Here is an 18,816-nt window from a genome sequence, read left to right on the forward strand (position 1 = left end):
CCATTATCAAAGATTTTATAGCAGAGCACTTGGAGAACAGTGGTAGAATCGGGCAGAGTCAGCATGGATTTACGAAAGGGAAATCATGCTTGACAAATCTAGAATTCTTTGAGGATGTAACTAGTAGAGTTGATGAGGGGGAGCCAGTGGATGTGGTTTATTTGGACTTTCAGAAGGCTTTCGACAAAGTCCCACATAAGAGATTAGCGTGTAAAATTAATGCGCATGGGATTGCGATGGATAGAAAATTGGTTGGCAAACAGGAAACAAAGAGTAGGAATAAACGGGTCTTTTTCCAAATGGCAGGCAGTGACTGGTGGGGTATCGCAGGGATCGGTGCTAGGACCACAGCTATTCACAATATATATTAATGATTTATTTATTTAGAGATACAGCGCTGAAACAGGCCCTTTGGCCCACTGCATCTGTGCCGACCATCAACCACCCATTTATACTAATCCTACATTATTCCCATATTCCTACCACATCCCCACCTTCCCTCAATTCCCCTACTATCTACCTATACTAGGGGCAATTTACCTATCAACCTGCTAGTCTTTGGCTGTGGGAGGAAACCAGAGCACCCGGCGAAAACCCACACAGTCACAGGGAGAACTTGCAAACTCCTCACAGGCAGTACCCAGAATTGAACCCGGGTCGCTGGAGCTGTGAGGCTGCGGTGCTAACCACTGCACCACTGTGGAACTAAATGTAATATCTCCAAATTTGCAGATGACACAAAACTGGGTGGGAGGGTGAGTTGTGAGGAGGGTGCAGAGAGGCTTCAGGGTGATTTGGACAAGTTAAGTGAGTGGGCAAATGCGTGGCAGATGCAGTATAATGTAGATAAATGTGAGGTTATCCACTTTGGTAGCAAAAACAGGAAGGCAGATTATTATCTGAACGGTTATAAACTGAGGGGAATATGCAGCGAGACTTGGGTGTTCTCGTACACCAGTTGCTGAAGGTAAGCATGCAGGTGCAACAGGTGATAAAAACGGCAAATGGTATGTTGGCCTTCACAGCGAGAGGATTCGAGTACAGGAGCAGGATTGTCTTGCTGCAATTATACAGGGCCTTGGTGAGGCCACACCTGGAATATTCTGTGCAGTTTTGGTCTCCTTATCTGAGGAAGGATGTTCTTGCTATAGAGGGAGTGCAGCGAAGGTTCACCAGACTGATTCCTGGGATGGTGGGACTGACGTATGAGGAGAGATTGAATCATGTAAGATTATATTCGCTGGAGTTCAGAAGAGTGTGGGGGGATCTCATAGAAACCTATAAAATTCTAACAGGACTTGACAGGGTAGATGCAGGAAGGATGTTCCCGATGGTGGGGGAATCCAGAACCAGGGTCACAGTCTCAGGATACGGGTTAAACCTTTCAGGACTGAGATGAGGAGAAATTTCTTCACCCAGAGAGTGGTGAGCCTGTGGAATTCGCTACCACAGAAAGCAGTTGAGGCCAAAACATTGTATGTTTTCAAGAAGGAGTTAGATGTAGTTCTTGGAGCGAAAGGGATCAAAGGATATGGGGCGAAAGCGGGAACAGGTTACTGAGTTGGATGATCAGCCATGATCATAATGAATGGCGCAGCAGGCTCGAAGGGCCGAATGGCCTACTCCTGCTCCTATTTTCTATGTTTCTATTAAGCTCTCAGTGTCTGACATAAGCTTCCCTCTTTTACCATATCATACTCTGAATGTACCTCATCCTCCAGGGGACACTAGATTTGGCTGTCCCACCGTTTTTCTTTGTGGTAACATGTTTACCCTGAATCTCCTTCTTGAATGTCTCCCATTGCTCTGACACTAGTTTATCTTCAAGTAGCCATTTCCAGTCCACCTTTGCTAAATCACTTCTCAGCCTACTAAAATTGACCTTCCCCCAATTTAGAACCTTTACTCCTATTTTATCTGTGTTCTTTTCTATAACTATGTTAAATCTAACTGAATTATGATCACTACCACAAAAGTGCTCTCCCACTGATGCTCCTTCCACCTGTCCAACTTGATTCCCTCAAACTAAATACGCAATTGCCCCCACTTACCACATACTGGCTAAAAAAAATTCTTCTGAATGCAATTTAGGAATTCTGTGCCCTCTCTACCTTTTACACTGACTGTAACCCAGTTAATATTAGTGTAATTGAAATCCCTCACTATTACTGCCTTACTGTTTTTGCATTTGTCAGAATTTGCCTTCAGATTTGCTTTTCCATCTCCCCCAGACTGTTTGGAGGTCCACACGACACTCCAGTCCACTTTTGTAAAATGGCTTTTTATCCTAGTAAAATTGGCCTTCCCCCAAGTGTGTGTGGTAAGTATGATTGCCCCTTTTTTTGTTCCTTAGTTCAACTCATATATGTTCATTTGATGATCTCTCTAACGTATCATCCCTTCTTGCAGCAGTAATTTCTTTAATCAATATGGCCACTCCACCTCTTTTTTTTTTTAATCCCCCTCTCTATCTTGCCTGAAAATCCTGTAACCAGGGATATTAAGCTGCCATTCCTGCCCATCTTTAAACCATGTTTCAATAATAGCTAAAAATAATACTTTCACATGTGAATGTGTGCCCTCAGCTCACCTGCCTTATTCACTGTACTCCTTGCATTTAGATATATACCATTAAGCACAACTGGACTCCATTTTTGTCTATTTTCCAACCATTGTTTGCTCTGCCTTCCAAACTCTCTTGTTGGTAGTTAGATATTGGGCAAGGGGAGCAACAGTGGCATTAGACTGGAAGGCTCATGTAGGGAGAGTATTGATTTGATGGGTTTAATGGCCTCAGTGATTCTATGAGCTCCAGGCACAATACCTCTATTCATCCTTCTTAATTTGTGGATTATTAAATATAGCAAAGCTTGTAAATGCTAGTGATCATCACCAACAAAAAGTAGCAGAGCACTCATGGTGAATGTTAGTAAAGAAGACCAAATATTTACACACATTAAGATGTAACATGCTGTCACCAAAATCAAGTTGTGGTGCATGACCAAATCCCCCCCCCCCCCCGCCACACCCCCCACACCCCCACCTCCACTGGCTGCCACAACAGATGCAAAAGGAAATAATCCTAGTTGATCTCCCATGGCCTTCCACATGGGGAGTCAAGATCAGATGAAGTGGGATAATTGGGCCAGGGTGTTCCTATGTAGTTCAGCCCCATTCTACAGTCATTAATCCTGTCCTTATTTAGATATAACACTTTGATATTATGTCATTATTTATAATTAATTAACAAAACTATGTAATAGTTGGTAAGTAGATTTGGTTGGAGCATAAGAGTTTCTCTACAGTACAGGCTGAGGAACTGGGAGGCACAAAACTAAGGAACTTCAGTGCCACTACTGGTAGGAGGGTGAATTACAGTGTGACATGTTTACATACAGTTTCCATTATAAATGTTAATGTAGGAAATTATAAAAGGAAAAGGTGAGAGGAAAGTGTGACAAAAATGTGACAACAAAAGGAACATGCAGATATGAGTTTTGATATAAGTTTTTACAAAATCAGATGCAATCCAAATTATAATTTAATCTCAGGGTTTTAGATGGTTTCAAACTGCTTTAACATTTGTTGTTGTCATTAACTGAGTCCTTATCATAGGTCACAATCTCTGGTATTTTTATTCTCTATATACAGACCAGTACTCAATCTGCAGTCCCCTATCGCACCAAGAGAAGAACATCTGTTGTTAGTGAGAAGGATAACAGATTTCTGAGTTCTGATGAAACGTTAAGCTTTCTCGCTCTTTCACTTGCTGACAAAACCGCTTTGTGTTTTCCAGCTTGCTGGCTTTTTAAAAAAATCAATAACAGATTTTCTTGTGTTCATAGAAACATGGGGAAAATGGAAAAGGAAAGGACTACGTCGCTCTCGGACTACAGAATGGTCACGTACTCTTCAGGTAAGGCAAGCAAGGCGTGATGTGAGTCAACGAGAAAAACTCACTTGTTTATCCAAGGTCCAGAATGCTTTTCCAGTCCTGTATTCATGTAACATTAGGACCATAAGGCAAGTGTGTGATGTGCAACATATAATTTGCTGTCTGCTTCCTCCATCCCTACCCCATTGTATACGTGGGCATGTACAGTTATTAATACAGTCTTATCCTTCTGTTCGTTATCTCATTCTCTGTGTCATTGTGTGATTTGAATTTGCCAAAATTATTGTTAATGGGGTGAAAATGGCATCCGTAGACTTATTAACCCCCACCCCCTGCTTAATGCCACCGCTCTTCCCTCTGCTACCTTTACAGGGGTCGACCTGGAGCCCCAAATCACCTGGCAGATTCAGGTGGTAGGGTCCTTCATTATACAAATCAAGGTAGTATGACCAAGGTACACTAGACTCCACTTGCCAGTTTAGAATAGAACTGGTCAGAGCACTGTGGACTTCCCAACCACTTTCACTGGCAGAGGTCCTGAGAAGGACAATTTTCAATTATTCTGTGGGACCAGGAAGGGTAATCGTGCTTCTCCAGACACCACACAAATAGTCTGGGCTTCTGCCACCCCAGACTCTGCAGCACCCACCTCCCCATCCCAAAATTACCTTGCTGGCCAGGGCAATATGGAACCTGACGAGTTGCATCGGAATGCCTGGTTTAGTTGGACAGCTCATCTGTTTTTTTAAGTAAGGGCTGGGCCTTAAAATAGTACCAGCCTCTTCTGGACTTCCAGCAGGAATCACTGGATGGGACCAGACCCTTTCTCACTTGCGATACTGAGATCGATAGTGGAATCACGGTCATCTACCTAACTGAGACCATTAAACTCATCACAGATTGAGGATTGGTCAGGTCTGTCTGGCTCAGACACCCACTGTGTAAACCCACTGAGGCTTCAGGGGAACCCTTCTGTCCCAGTTACACAATTGAATGATGCAGTCTTTTCACTTCAAAGAAAGAGTTCAACATGCTCATGATACCGTAGACAATTTAGGCAATATAAGGCCAATTTAGGAAGGAAAGAACTTGCATTTATATAGCACCTTTCACAATCTCAGTGCATCCCCAGAGTTCTTTGCAACCAGTGAAGTACTTTTTTGAAGTGTAGTCACTGTTGTAATGTAGGAAACACAGCAGCCAAATTGCACACAGCAAGATCCCACAAACAGCAATGTGATAATGACCAGATAATGTGTTTGGGAATAAAAGCAAAATACTGCGGATGCTGGAAATCTGAAACAAAAACAAGAAATGCTGGATTCACTCAGCAGGTCTGGCAGCATCTGTGGAAAGAGAAGCAGAGTTAACGTTTCGGGTCAGTGACCCTTCTTCGGAACTGACAAATATTAGAAAAGTCACAGATTATAAACAAGTGAGGTGGGGGTTGGGCAAGAGATAACAAAGGAGAAGGTGCAGATTGGACCAGGCCACATAGCTGACCAAAAGGTCACGGAGCAAAGGCAAACAATATGTTAATGGTGTTTTGAAAGACAAAGCATTAGTACAGATTAGGTGTGAATATACTGAATATAGAACATCAGCAAGTGCAAACCTGAAGAAAAACAACCTGAAAAAAACAGTGGGTAAGCAAACTGAACAAACTAAGATGAAATGAAATAAATGCAAAAAATGTAAAAAGGAATGCAAAAAAAAGGAAGAAAAAATAACTAAAAATGACTAAGATTAAAAATGTGTTTGGGAATGTTGCTTGAGGGATAAATATTGCCCAGAAAACAAGGCAGAACAACCCTGCTCTTCATTGAATAGTGCTGTGGGATCTTCTACGTCGACCTGAAAGAGCAGATGGGGCTTCATCCAAAAGACAGCGCCTCCAATAGTGCAGCACTCCCTCAGTACTGCACTGGAGTGTAAACTTGGATTATGTGCTCATCGTGTGCAATTTTATGACAATGTGCTTTTGTTACAGAGCCCTCGCTTCCCAGAAATGTTGCAATCTTCTCCACACAGAGCAATCAACATATGTAATAGACTCCCGGATAGAGCAGTCTAGGTGACAAACCCAGAGTCATTTTGGAACCAATTGGAGGCTACAATGGGGGAACTGTAGGGTATTGCTGGATGGATGAAGTAAGATAGGATGGGAGGCCTTCCTTATCTGTAGTTATCCCTTGATTTTGTGATCCCTTTTAAAATAATGGGTTGATCCTCCCCTGTTAGAAAGATGAACATAGGGCAAATGTGTTAACATCTGTACGATGACATCATTGGGTAACATCTGCACTGTTTCCGCTATAGTATAATGGCTGATAATGGCTCATTTGTCTGTTCTTATTTTCAGTTAAGCTGTGATCCAAATAATTTATGAAACTAGATATAATTAATGACAAAGGGTGCCATCGCTCAATCACTGTACACTCATCTGTCAATCACTATAGTAAAATATCATACAAAACATCGAACCAATGACAATATCCCTTTCATGGAATCATGTTATATTCCCTTGAATTTAGAAGGTTGAGGGGAGATCTAACCAAGGTCTTTAACATGATAAAGGGATTCAACAGGGTGGATACAAAAAGACTATTTTCTCTGGTGGAAGAATCCACCAGAGGGCGTAATCTTAAAATTATTGCTAGTACATTTAGGATTAAAATCAGGAAGCACTTTTTCCACACAATGGATAGCGGAAATCTGGAATTCTCTCCACTAAAAGGCTGTGGATGCTGGGACAGTTGGAGCTTTCAAGACAGGGATCGATAGATTTTTGTTGGGTAATGTTAGAGGAATGCGGAGCAAAGGCTGGTAAATGGACTTGAGATATATATCAGCCATGATCTAACTGAATGGCCTACTCCTGTTCCTGTACATATTCAGCTATTTGTGATATGCCTCAGAACTGTAACACAGCAATGACAGATTCTTCTCCAACTCTCTTTTTTTTGATGCAATTCTTTGTACATATTATTTTTGTCCATGCAGTTACCAGCTTGGAAGTGGTGAAGCCAATATCCTCTCAGAAGATCCTATCAATGATGGGGAATGGCATAGAATAATTGCTGTGCGGTAAGGAAATAGAAACCACTTCTATTAATAAGTTTAATCTGTGTGGTAGCATAGTGGTAATGATACTGGACTAGTGATTCAGAGGCCCAGACTTATGCTCTGGGGGCATAAGTTCAAATCCCACCACAGTAGCTGGGGGAATTTAAATTCAATTAACTAATTTATCTGGAATAAAAAGCCAGTTTCAGTAACGATGATCATGAAACTAACAGATTGTTGTTTTTAAAATAAAAACATCTGGTTCACTGATATCCTTTAGGGAAGGAAATCTGCCATCCTTACCTGGTCTGGCCTACATGTGACTTCAGGCTGACTCTTAACTGCCCTCTGAAATGGCCAAGCAAACCACTCAGTTGTGTCAAACCGCTACAGAAAAGTTAAATACTTATATGGACTGCAGCGGTTCAAGAAGCCGGCTCAACACTACCTTCTCAAGGGCAGTTGGGGATGGACAATAAATGCTGGCCTTGCCAGCAATACTCACATCCCACAAAAGAATAAAAAAAATGTTCAATCAACAATATCTTATGCAGTGTATTAAGCAGTGCTTACGTACTATGAAGCATCCTGAGAATGGGGAAGGTGTCATATAAATATAGGGTCTTTGCTTCAATTTGCATAGCACCTTTCATATTCTCAGGAAGCTTTAATATATTCCAGATCCATTGACGTTCCTGAAGTGTAGTCACTGTTATGTAACAGCTGATTTACAAAAGCAGGGTCTCAAACAGTTAGGGTGTTCAGCGAGGGTGCAACATGTGGAGAACTCCTCTTCGGATACTGGCAGAGGATTCTTTACAACCATCTGATGAGGCAGATGGAACTCAGCCTAGAACACTGGGCACAGCTCAGCCCCACGCTATGGGTGTGGGTGTACCGAGATTTGGGCCAGAACAAGCCCATTTCTGCTAGGACTGGAAAAGGGCCCAATATTAAAACAAACATGAACGTTGTAAATCACAAATGAAATCAGGCACAAGCTGGAAATGCCCAAGATATTGATCAACATCCAAATGGTTAATGCTACAGGTATGATCTTCATTCAGAACATTTTTTCTGTTGTTTACTTGAAATCTGAGCAATAAGTCTTTGAACTTTGTGGCAGTCGTGTGTAGCCTGAATCGAAATTATTTCAGAGTGAAGCCAAGTGTCTTGCATGGTTTCTGAAGCTTGATGGAGATAGTTGGGAAGTTGATGTCTGTATGGAATCTAAGTAAATGATTGGCTTTTTTTCCCTACAGAGAAGGGAAATCAGGATATATCCAACTGGATGGTGACGAGATTGTGAGGGGAGAGTCCAAAGGAGACAAAGTCATGGTGAACACAAGGGGAAGTGTCTATCTGGGTAAGTCTGGATTTTCATTGGTAGTTTTCAGCAGCTCAGCTGATTTTATGTCAAAACATGAAATTGTGACTGGATCAGCCGTGTCTCCTGAGCCTCTGTTTTCCCTGTTTCATCGGAAGGTTTATTATAGACAGACGGACAAAGAAAAAGCTTGCCTTTCACAAACTCAGGACGTCCCAAAGCTCTTAACATCCAATTGAACCTTTGAAGTGTAGTCCCTACACTACTATTGCAGTAGAGGGAAAGGCAGAAGGCTGTGCACAGCAAGATCCCACACACAGCCGTGAGATGAATGATCAGATGATCTGTTCTAGTGATGTTAATTGAGGGAGAACTGTTCTGTTCTTTAAATGGTGCCATTGGATCTTTTATGTCCACATGAAACGTCAGATGGGCCCTGGTTTAAGGTTTTCTCTGAAAGACTGCACCTCCAACAGGACAGTACTCCCTCAGTATTGCATTGAAGATGTGCATAGAATATGTGATTAAGTTCACGGGGTTGGCTTGAATCCACAATCTTCTGACTCACGGGTGGGAATGGTACCACTGAACTACAGCTCCCACCTCAAGTCTCCAATTCTGGCTGAAATATCCCCAATTTTAATCACTCCACCATTGTTGACCCTGCCTTCAGTGGCATAGCCACTAAGCTCTGGAATTTCCTTTCTAAATCTCTCCACCTCTCTAACCCCTCTCTCCTCCTTGAAGATGCCCCTCAAAACTTCCTTTGTTGACCAATCTGTCTTACTATCTCCTTATGTGGCTCGGTGTCCAATTTTGTTTGATAATGCTCCTGTGAAATGCCCTGGGGCGTTGAACCATATGAAAGATGTGATATAAATGCAAGTTTTGTTGTTTATCACTAATAAGAGGAGCCAAAATGTTGTTGACTACCATGTGTTCTTGAACAGTTTTATTGATTTATTTGAACTAATGGAGTAGAAACTCCATTTGTGCACATGTGCCATGCATGTCACCCAAATTGTGTGCTCTCATCCCATGCCAACAATGAGTTCAGCAGGACTTTTACTCCATATTTCTGCCCTGATTTAATGTTTCCTCTCTGTCCTCAGGTGGTGCTCCAGACATCAAACTCTTCACAGGGGGAAAGTTCACCTCGGGAATTACTGGCTGTATCAGGAAAGTAGTCCTTGTAAATAAAAGACCTGACCAACATCAAGTGCAGCCAGTCGACCTGCGAGTTCATGCTGAGGGAGGGGTAAATGCTCGAGAGTGTCCGTCATAGACATTCTGATTCACTAAAGGCAAAGTAGAGACTTCTGGGAAAAGGTGCTTTGCTGCTATTAAATTGGATTGTTTTGTGTTCTTTAATGCAGTCCTCTTTAACCAAAAAAAAATCATCACAATGTCATCCAATTGTATTCTGTTGAATGAAGGGTTTCGGCGACTCAGATTGGTTTATTTTGTACCTACAACAGCCATACAAGAACACCAGCATTATCCTTCGAGGCTGAAGATCCTATGGATTTAGATTTCTCTAGCACTGAAGTTTGGAATATCAGTGAACAAGAACAGCTAGGAATCAGTCTTCTACCTTTGCCTCTCGATTCTAGTACTGTGTTTTAAGGCACTCTGGCCTGGTTGGTGTCGACTTGAAATGAACCAGGCCCAGTTCAGTCATCACTTGTTTTACAAGCAAAAAGGTTCACAAGATGAAGGTTTAGTACTGAAGTATCAGAGGACTGGCCACTGCAGGAGCTCTACAATTGTACAAAATATACAAAGATCTCAATTGGTACCAGTGTAGGAAAATGACAAGGGTTTCTAACAATTTTATTTGTCAGATTGGCAGCCATTTTCTGTGCTTGTACACTGTTGGCTTACCAGTTGTTCAGCTTACACTAAAGTCTAGGGCTCTGCTTAAACCTGACTCCAGAATGAATGACCTGTATATTGGCATAAAGCATCACCTCTTAAAATGATACAAAGGTGCAGAGGGCTATTAAACTTCATACTCACAAGGATGGCCGTTGGGTTCCTAAGATGCAACATTAGTTAAAGTTTAAGATTCTAGAGTTAGCTGGACAGAAGACAATAATGTCATAACACATTAAGGAAAAGGAACAGAAACTGCTAAAGGTTGTTCTGAAAGCTCTTTTTTTTTGTGGTGATTGTGATCCAGAGGTTGAGTGCAAATCTCAACAGGGGAAATTGGATTCATTAAATCTGGGCTGACAAAAAATAAAATAATCCAACACATGACTCCAGTCCCATACTACATAGTTCACTCCTAATGCCCTCAGGTTAACTAGGGATGGGCAATAAATGCTGATCTTGCCACCAGTGCCCACATCCCTGGAATTATTTTTTTAATAGTACAATACTCAATTCTATCTGCCTCATTCTCTCTGCGCCTTTAACAAAAAGGATACTGATGTTTCTATGAAGGCAATGCCCCTTTAACTTACAAGCAAGACTTCTGTCGATGTCTGGATTGTTTTTATGTTAATTGGTTCCTTTTATGGGGCAATTGGGATTTCCTGAGGGTGAAAATATTAACCTTCTCGAAAATGAATTTGGTGAATATTTTTCCTCTTCTGTTGCTGTGTTGGCATTTTGGTATAAATCCATCTGAAGATGCGATTGCTTCCAGCTCCTGACGCTTTAAGGATTTGAGTGCCGCTGTTTATTAAACAGGGTAAAGGGTTCTATTAAATTTGGTGCTCAGCATTTGCATCCAATCTTCCGACTGGAGACCTACCTTTGAATTGTTGGTAACACGTTATCATGCATGTGGCATGGTGCTTAAATTAAATACTGAGGGAGTGGGTGCACAGTACACAAACGAGCGAGAATGAGAATGAAGCAGTCATCAAGCCAAACACATTAACCTCTGCTACCAATGATGTCATCCCCACTCGGGTCCTGGGACTTTAAATTCAGGTGCAAGTACACGTTCGTGCTTAATGTTTAGTGAAGGTTGACATTTTATTTTGTAACTTCAAACATTATTTGCAATTCCATTATTATTAGTATTATTCAGAATTGATTGATTCATTGAGTTCGCCACCTTGTGAACCTTTTGTGAAAAATGTTTGCTGGACATATATCCAACACAGACTTAAAAAAAAAAAATCAGAGCACCCTTGCGTAGTTAATGCTTTATTAAAACTACTGACATCTGTCTCCAAGCATAGCTAGGGCAATCGCACACAAAGCATATGTTAGTGCTCTTAACATTTAACTATGCATTTAATGATATGTACAACATCCTTGAACATTATTGTAACATTTGATCATTTTCTGTATTTTTTTTAACCAAAGACATTTTCTTCCATCAACTGCAGTATTAAATGAAATCTGATTTCTCAATTAGTGAGTCAGCATTTCAGCTACCTATCCAGCAGTATGATGGTGTTAAATTGAGCAGGTTTGAGACATGCCTTAGATTTATTGTGTGTATTTGTAAAGCCATAAAAAAATTAGCAATGTTACTCTTACTTTGTTCAATGGAATAATTTATAATGGATTAATTTTTCTTCATCATTCTTTGTTAGATAGCTGCTCATGGCTCCACATTAGAAAGCTGTAGTCATTAATTTACATTCTGGTTTAGGAAGCTGTATGAAGAATGCCACTGGTATACATGCCATTTTCAATTAAGCATTAGTGCTGTGTACTACTAGAATACTTAGGAAACTATGTTCCCTTCCACAGTTTCTTCGAAAAGCATCCTGGTGGTGATTGAATTCACTTTTCATTCTGCAAATTGTCTAGGATACAAGTTATATTTTTTTTCCAGTCAAAGTGGTGGGGTGGAATGGGACTGGAGAAGGAGGGGGCCAGAAGTTAAAAATAATATGTACCTGGGTTAAAGTCTTGCTTCAAAGATAAATGGAAGCCTTTTTTTTTTTGCAGTTACACGTCTGCACATTGTACTGGCTGGTACCAGAGTGAAGACAGCAAGTTAATACACAACTGTTGGTTACAGTGCTTTCCTAATGTGGCATCATTGAGAAGGAGCCAGTGCCTCCAGTATTCCACACACGCTGTTACATGAATATTTACAATGCCTCCTCAAAACATTTTTATGCATTTTGTATTGGCCATCTATTATTAATTTGATTTCCAAGTGCCAATGTGGTCAAATACACAGAATGAAGCAGCCAGACATGTGATTCAGTCTCTGATGAGCAGCTTAATTTGTTTCTGTCTGTGCTACAATAAAATAGAGTGTAGTGTACATGGGTTGAGGTATCTTAAAAACTTACATTTACGTCCTGTGCCATTTCCACACTTGGCCCCTGTTATGTCCGATACAATGACTTTGTATTTTACCGCCTATTTCCATATTAAGTTGGAAATGGGCTTGCTGCAGCTAATGAGACAATCCATTGCATGTGCAGTAAGTCTCTATATGTACAGCGAGGAAGGGAAAACGTGGATCGAGCAGGTAGAAGCCTAAGACTCTGAAACAAATTGATACCTGGTCACTTTTTTTAAATATGGAAATGGGAACATTTGCCACCAATGGTCACCCCCTCCCCAGCCCATCCAACAAAAACATTCACCCCCTTATCTATTGAGATCTTCTAACAATCCTACTAGCTGACGCATCCATATTCTGTGTGTTAACCTACTAAAGATTTCTGAAGGATATACAGTATTTTTATGTTTTAAAAAAAAAACTTTTCTGAGATTAACCTTTTGACACCAAGAATGACGGCCCTGCAACATAGATTGTTATACAAAACTGCAGTCCATTTGGAGGTGATTCAGTGTGACTTGGGCAATGGTGAGTAAGGATATGACTGAATTATTAAAATAAACGTATGCTGATTTTTAAAAATATTGTCAATGTTGACTGAAGTAAACGCCATACTTCAAGATATCTTAAACTTCAATCTGTGTGAATGTTATTATATTATGATATAATTTCAGGGATATCAGAAACCCACTATCATAGAGTCCAATTGCAGAAATATTTAAAACTTCATGGTTCACCCAAGGTAGGGACGACTGCACAGTTGTTGAGCAGAGTGAGTGGCACTGACTCAATAGGTCTGGATTCAAATCGATTCTTTAGCTCCCTCTCCCTGGCCACACAAGCTCTCTGACTGCGAGGGACACTGAAGGCCATCCCTCTGCTAATTTGTGTTGCAAGAAACTGCCAGAAAGCATGTTGGGTTGATTTGCCATTCAACATTCAATGTTCTGCTTCCGCTGGATGAAGCATTCTGATAGCAGCTGAGTTTGAGAGCCCAGAATGTGGGGCCACCTCATGTTCTAGAATTCCAAGCCACGAGGCCACACAATCGAGTGAGTGCTGACACTGCATTGAATGCTTTAAGCTTCATGCACTCAGTGCAAAAATAATGTAGGAGCATAGATTATACAAACAATTCAAAGGGAATTTTTTGAAAATGGACTTCTTAAAATTTGACACATTTAAATATACAGTAGTTGTGTAGTAGAACAGAAAAAAGCTGTACCAGCATCCATCCCATATTAATTCACTCTGCTGTCTCAATTTGTTGCTCTTCCTCAGTTCCAGAAATGTGATGTAACGTATACCTTTCTCCCTTGTTTTATCAAGTCCCTTTGCTTCGTCTTCCCTCATCACCTGTCTCGCTCCTTCTGATCATCTGCTAGCTGTGCAGCTCAACAACACGTACAACCAGCCTTTGGTGTCATGGTTGTAAAATCACAGCAGCTGCTGTTTGAGGCTGTGATGGTGGAACAAGCTTACAGAATCAAAAATCATGACAATCGTCCAACTTACTGCTAACCTTTTACATGATCCCAGTCATTATTTACACCCACCTGCTCTAATGGGAGTGCGCTGGGGCTACAGATATATTTGGTGCTAAAGAGGGTTAGCTCAGAAGTGAAAGCATTCAGACCTGGCTGAAAAAATTACTTTAACTTTGTTTACCGAGAAGCTAGGCAGATTCTGAGTTTCCCTCATGATAGATTTGAACAGGAAAACAATAGAATCTCATCCTTTTAAAAAGGGTTCACTGTTTCACATTCGATCAGGTAAATCGATGACTTCTGATCAAAAGGGCAACAGTGCCATCAGCATGCCTAACCATGCGGGCAATTTTTGAAAGCAAGCACAGCATCGTGAAAATTCTAATATTTTAATTAGCATCGGTGTTTCTCAATTTGGCAGTGAGATTTGCTTCTGTCCAGGTTTACTTTGCTCAGCAAGCTCCCAAGAGACATGAATTTGGTTTTAATGATGTACCTACCATGCTGTTATATATATGTATATATATATATATATATATATATATATGGTTCATTCGGAAATAATCAGTCTTTATCCAGTAATTTCCCAAGTCACCTCCATTATTTTTGGACCATCATATGCAAAACTCCTACCTCAGTCACTGTGACGACAGAACACAAGAATCTGTACAAGGTGCGAGCGGACACGACTGGTGTCACCTGGCAGCTTTCAGGCATTTAGTCCTAGGTGTCCCAATTTAGCATGTCTCAGTTACTTGTCAGTTAAAAAAGGTTCAGAAATCATTGTATGCAGGGGCTGAACATAAACCAAAGACCCTGGAAAACTGTCTATTGTGAGTGGAATTGGTTTGCTTTGGAGATGGAATGGAAAATATGATTGAAAAAACTTTGGCAGCCACAGAAAATAGTCATAAGCTATTTCATTTTTATACAGCATGACTATACAGCATAACACAGCTGTCACAGGGGGATGTAACAATCTGGGTGGCATGGCCTGGTGAGAAATGTAAGTGAAACTAGAATTCCAGTGGATATTGTGTTGTTTACCAAATCAGAAACTGTTTTAAGATTTTTTTTAAAAATAGTCCTGGCAACTATATATCAAAAATGCCACTTGTTTGGTGCTTAAGCAGGTTCCTTGGGATTTCCAAATGAACCTACCATTGCTGTCTGTGTTCAATGCTTTTTATTTAAACAATAAAAGCTTTTTCATTCACTGGAGCCAGTGTTCTGTCATGTGTATTGATATTTGTATTCCAGAAAATGTTGTAAGCCCATTTCAGCCTATGGAAAGACCTGGATAACATCCAGACTTGGAGTGACAAGTGGCAGGTAATGATCATCTTGAACAAGACAAAGCCCAACAGTTTCCCTCCAACCTCGAACAACGCCATTGCCGAATGCACCATCATCAATATCTTGGGAGGCATTTATGGATAACTTCCAGAGCTGAAGGTGTGGCTGTCAATGGGGAAGCGAAAGGAATGGAGAGGGGCAATGCACAAGAGTTCAGAGTCAGAGGAACAGAGAGTTCTCAGAAGGTTGTCGGGTTGGAGGAGGGAGGGAGGGAATGAGGCCATAAAGGGATTTAAACACAAGGATAAGATTCTGTTGACACCGGCGGTGTCAGCTGCTGACCACAGCAGTGACTGCCGCTGACCCCGGGGGTAACTGCCACTGACATTTGAGAAGATATTTCATAACACTCAACAAAGGTACATTCCAGTGAGAAAGAAAGACTCTAGGGGAAGGATGCACAATCCATGGCTAACAAAGGAAGTTAAAGATAGTATCAAATTGAAAGCAAAAGCATACAATTCAGCGAAGGGTCATGGCAGGTCAGAAGATTGGACAGAATATAAAAAACGGCAAAGAATGACTAAAAGAATAATCAGCTGTGAGAAATTAGAGCGCAAGAGAAAGCTAGCTAGAAATACAAAAATGGATAGTAAGAGTTTCTACAGGTATTTAAAAAGGAAAAGAAGAAGTAAGGTTATCTAGAGAGAGAGTCTGGGTTGTTAATAATGGAAAATAAGGACATTGTGTAGGAATTGAACAGATTTTTTGCATCTGTCTTCACTGTAGAGGATACAAATCCCAGAATTAATTGTGAATCAAGAGTTGAAAGGGAGAGAGGAACTTGAAACAATTACCATCAGCGGAGAAAAGGCACTGAAAAAGTTATTGGAACTAAAAGCTGACAAGTCCCCAGGTCCTGATGGATTTCATCCTAGGTCTTAAAAGAAGTGGCTGCTGAGATAGTGGATGCATTAGTTTGAATTTTCCAAAATTCCCTAGATTCTGGAAAGGTCCCATCAAATTGGAAAATAGCAAATGTAACTCCGCTATTCAAGAAAGGAGGAAGACAGAAAGCAGGAAACTACAGGCCAGGTAGCTTAACATCTGTCATAGGGAAAATTCTGGAATCTATGATTAATCTGAATGCAATCAGGCAGAGGCAACACAGTTTTGTGAAAGGGAAATCATGTTTAACTAACTTATTAGAGTTCTTTGAGGAAGTAACAAGCAACGTGGATAAAAGAAAACCTGTGGATGTGGTGTACTTGGATTTCCAGAAGGCTTTTGACAAGGTGCCACATCAAAAGTTATTAACAAAATAAGAGCCCGTGGTATAGGGGGTAACATATTAGCATGGATAGAGAATTGGTTAGCTAACAGGAAACAGACAGTAGGCATAAATGGGTCATTTTCAGGTTGGCAAGCTGTAACTAGTGGAGTGCCACAGAGATCAGTGCTGGGGCCTCAACTATTTACAATCTCTATCAATGACTTGGATGAAGGGACAGAATGTATGGTTGCCAAATTTGCTGATGACACAAATATAGGTAGGAGAGTAAGTTGTGAAGGGGGCATAAGAAGTCTGTAAAAGGATATAGATAGGTTAGGTGAGTGGGCGAAGATTTGGCAGATGGAGTATAATGTGGGAAAGTGTGAACTTGTCAACTTTGGCCAGAAAAATAGAAAAGCAACATATTATTTAAATGGAGAGATTGCAGAACTCTGAGATGCAGATGGGTGTCCTAGTACACGAAACACAAAGTTAGTACGCAGGTACAGCAAGTGATTAAGAAGGCACATGCAATATTGTCGTTTATTGCAAGGGGAATAGAATTTAAAAGTAGAGATGTTTTGCTACAGTTGCACAGAGCATTGGTGAGACCACATCGAGAGTATTGTGTACAATTTTCGTCTCACTTAAGAAATTATATCATTGCATTAGAAGCAGTTCAGAGAGGCTTCACTCTACTGATTCCTGGGATGAGAGAGTTATCTGATGAGGACAGGTTGGGTCCGTATTCATTGGAGTTTAGAAGGACGAGAGGTGATCTTATTGAAACATGTAAGATCCTGAGGGGACTTGACAGGATGGATGTTGAAAAGTTGTTTTCTCTTGTTGGAAAGACTAAAACTAGGGGGCACAATTCAAAAGTAAGAGGTCTCCCATTTAATACAGAGTTGAGAAATTTTTTCTCTCAGGGGGGTCGTGAGTCTGTGGAACTGTCTTCCCCAGGGAGTGGTGGAGGCAGGGTAATTGAATGTTTTTAAGGCAGAGGTAGACAGATTCTCGACAAACAATAGAGTCAAAGGGTATCTTGGATAGGCAGGAAAGTGGAGTTGTGTCCACAAACAGATCAGCCATAATCTTTTAGAATAGCAGAGCAGGCTCGAGGGGCCGAATAGCCTAGCCCTGCTCCTAATTCATATGCATATATGCGCTTTATAAATAAAGGCATAGAGTACAAAAGCAAGTAAGTTATGATGAACCTTTATAAAACACTGGTTTAGCCTCAACTGGAATATTGTGTCCAATTCTGGGCTCCACACTTTAGGAAGGATGTGAAGGCATTGGAGAGGGTGCAGAAAAGATTTAAGAGAATGTTTCCTGGGATGAGTGACTTCAGTTATGTGGATAGATTAAAGAAGTTGGCGTCGTTTTTCTTAGAGAAGAGAAGGTTAAGAGAAAATTTGATAGAGGTGTTCAAAATCATGAGGGTCTGGACAGAGCAGATGGGCAGAGACTGTTCCCATTGATAGAAGGGTCGAGAAGCAGAGGCAACCAATTTAAGGTAATTGGCAAAAGTACCAAAGCTGGCATGAGGAAAAACTTTATTGTGTAGAGAGTGGTTAGAATCTGGAATGCACTGTGCCTGAGAGTGTGTTGGAGGCAGATTCAGTTGTGGCTTTCAAAAGGGAATTGGGTAATTATCTGAAGAGAAACAATCTGCAGGGAAAAAGGGAGGGGAGTGGTTGAGTTGTTGCAGAGTCAGCATGGATCCGACAGGCTGAAGGGCCTTCTGTGCTCGAACCATTCTCTGAATTTGCATTTGTATTGTGTATTTAACATAGAAAAATGTCCCAGAGAAGCATGAGGGGGGAGAAAAAATTTGTTCAGCCAAATAACAAGATGTTAGGAGGCGTGAGCAAAAGTTGGTCAGAGAGGAGAGTTGTAAGGAACATTCACTTAGATTTGAGGGATCTGTCCTGGTGGGAATGACCAGATCGTGAGAGAGTGAAGGTTTTATTGAAGACAAGGGATGGTGTGGTTGGATAGCAAAACTGCAGAGGTATTGTGGCCAATGGAGGACCAAAGAATTTTGTGAGTTTTGTTGTTAAGTGTCCTTGGGGAGACTTTATTGCAGTAGTGGATGCAGAAGGGAGTGGAGTATGTAGATGGTGAGGGAGAAAAGGAAATAGTTGGAGATGGCTTTATTAGTGTCCAGGAACACAGGAGTAGAGAACTCAATGAGATTGT

General features: G+C 41.0%; 1 protein-coding gene across 6 annotated transcripts in view; it reads left to right on the forward strand.

The window, feature by feature from the left end:
* Positions 1-15,261, forward strand: part of hspg2 (heparan sulfate proteoglycan 2) — a 528,081-nt gene extending 512,820 nt beyond the window's left edge. For all 6 annotated transcript variants that reach the window (XM_068017554.1, XM_068017556.1, XM_068017557.1 and 3 more), the window contains 4 exons: positions 3,846-3,916; positions 6,899-6,982; positions 8,224-8,327; positions 9,401-15,261. In XM_068017554.1, the coding sequence (XP_067873655.1) occupies positions 3,846-3,916; positions 6,899-6,982; positions 8,224-8,327; positions 9,401-9,573 (432 nt within the window). In that variant the 3' untranslated portion in view covers positions 9,574-15,261. The remainder of the gene's footprint in view (positions 1-3,845; positions 3,917-6,898; positions 6,983-8,223; positions 8,328-9,400) is intronic.
* Positions 15,262-18,816: the final 3,555 nt, after the last annotated feature.

Source organism: Heterodontus francisci, chromosome 37, assembly GCF_036365525.1.
Source record: "Heterodontus francisci isolate sHetFra1 chromosome 37, sHetFra1.hap1, whole genome shotgun sequence".
NCBI classification, from domain to species: Eukaryota; Metazoa; Chordata; class Chondrichthyes; order Heterodontiformes; family Heterodontidae; genus Heterodontus; species Heterodontus francisci.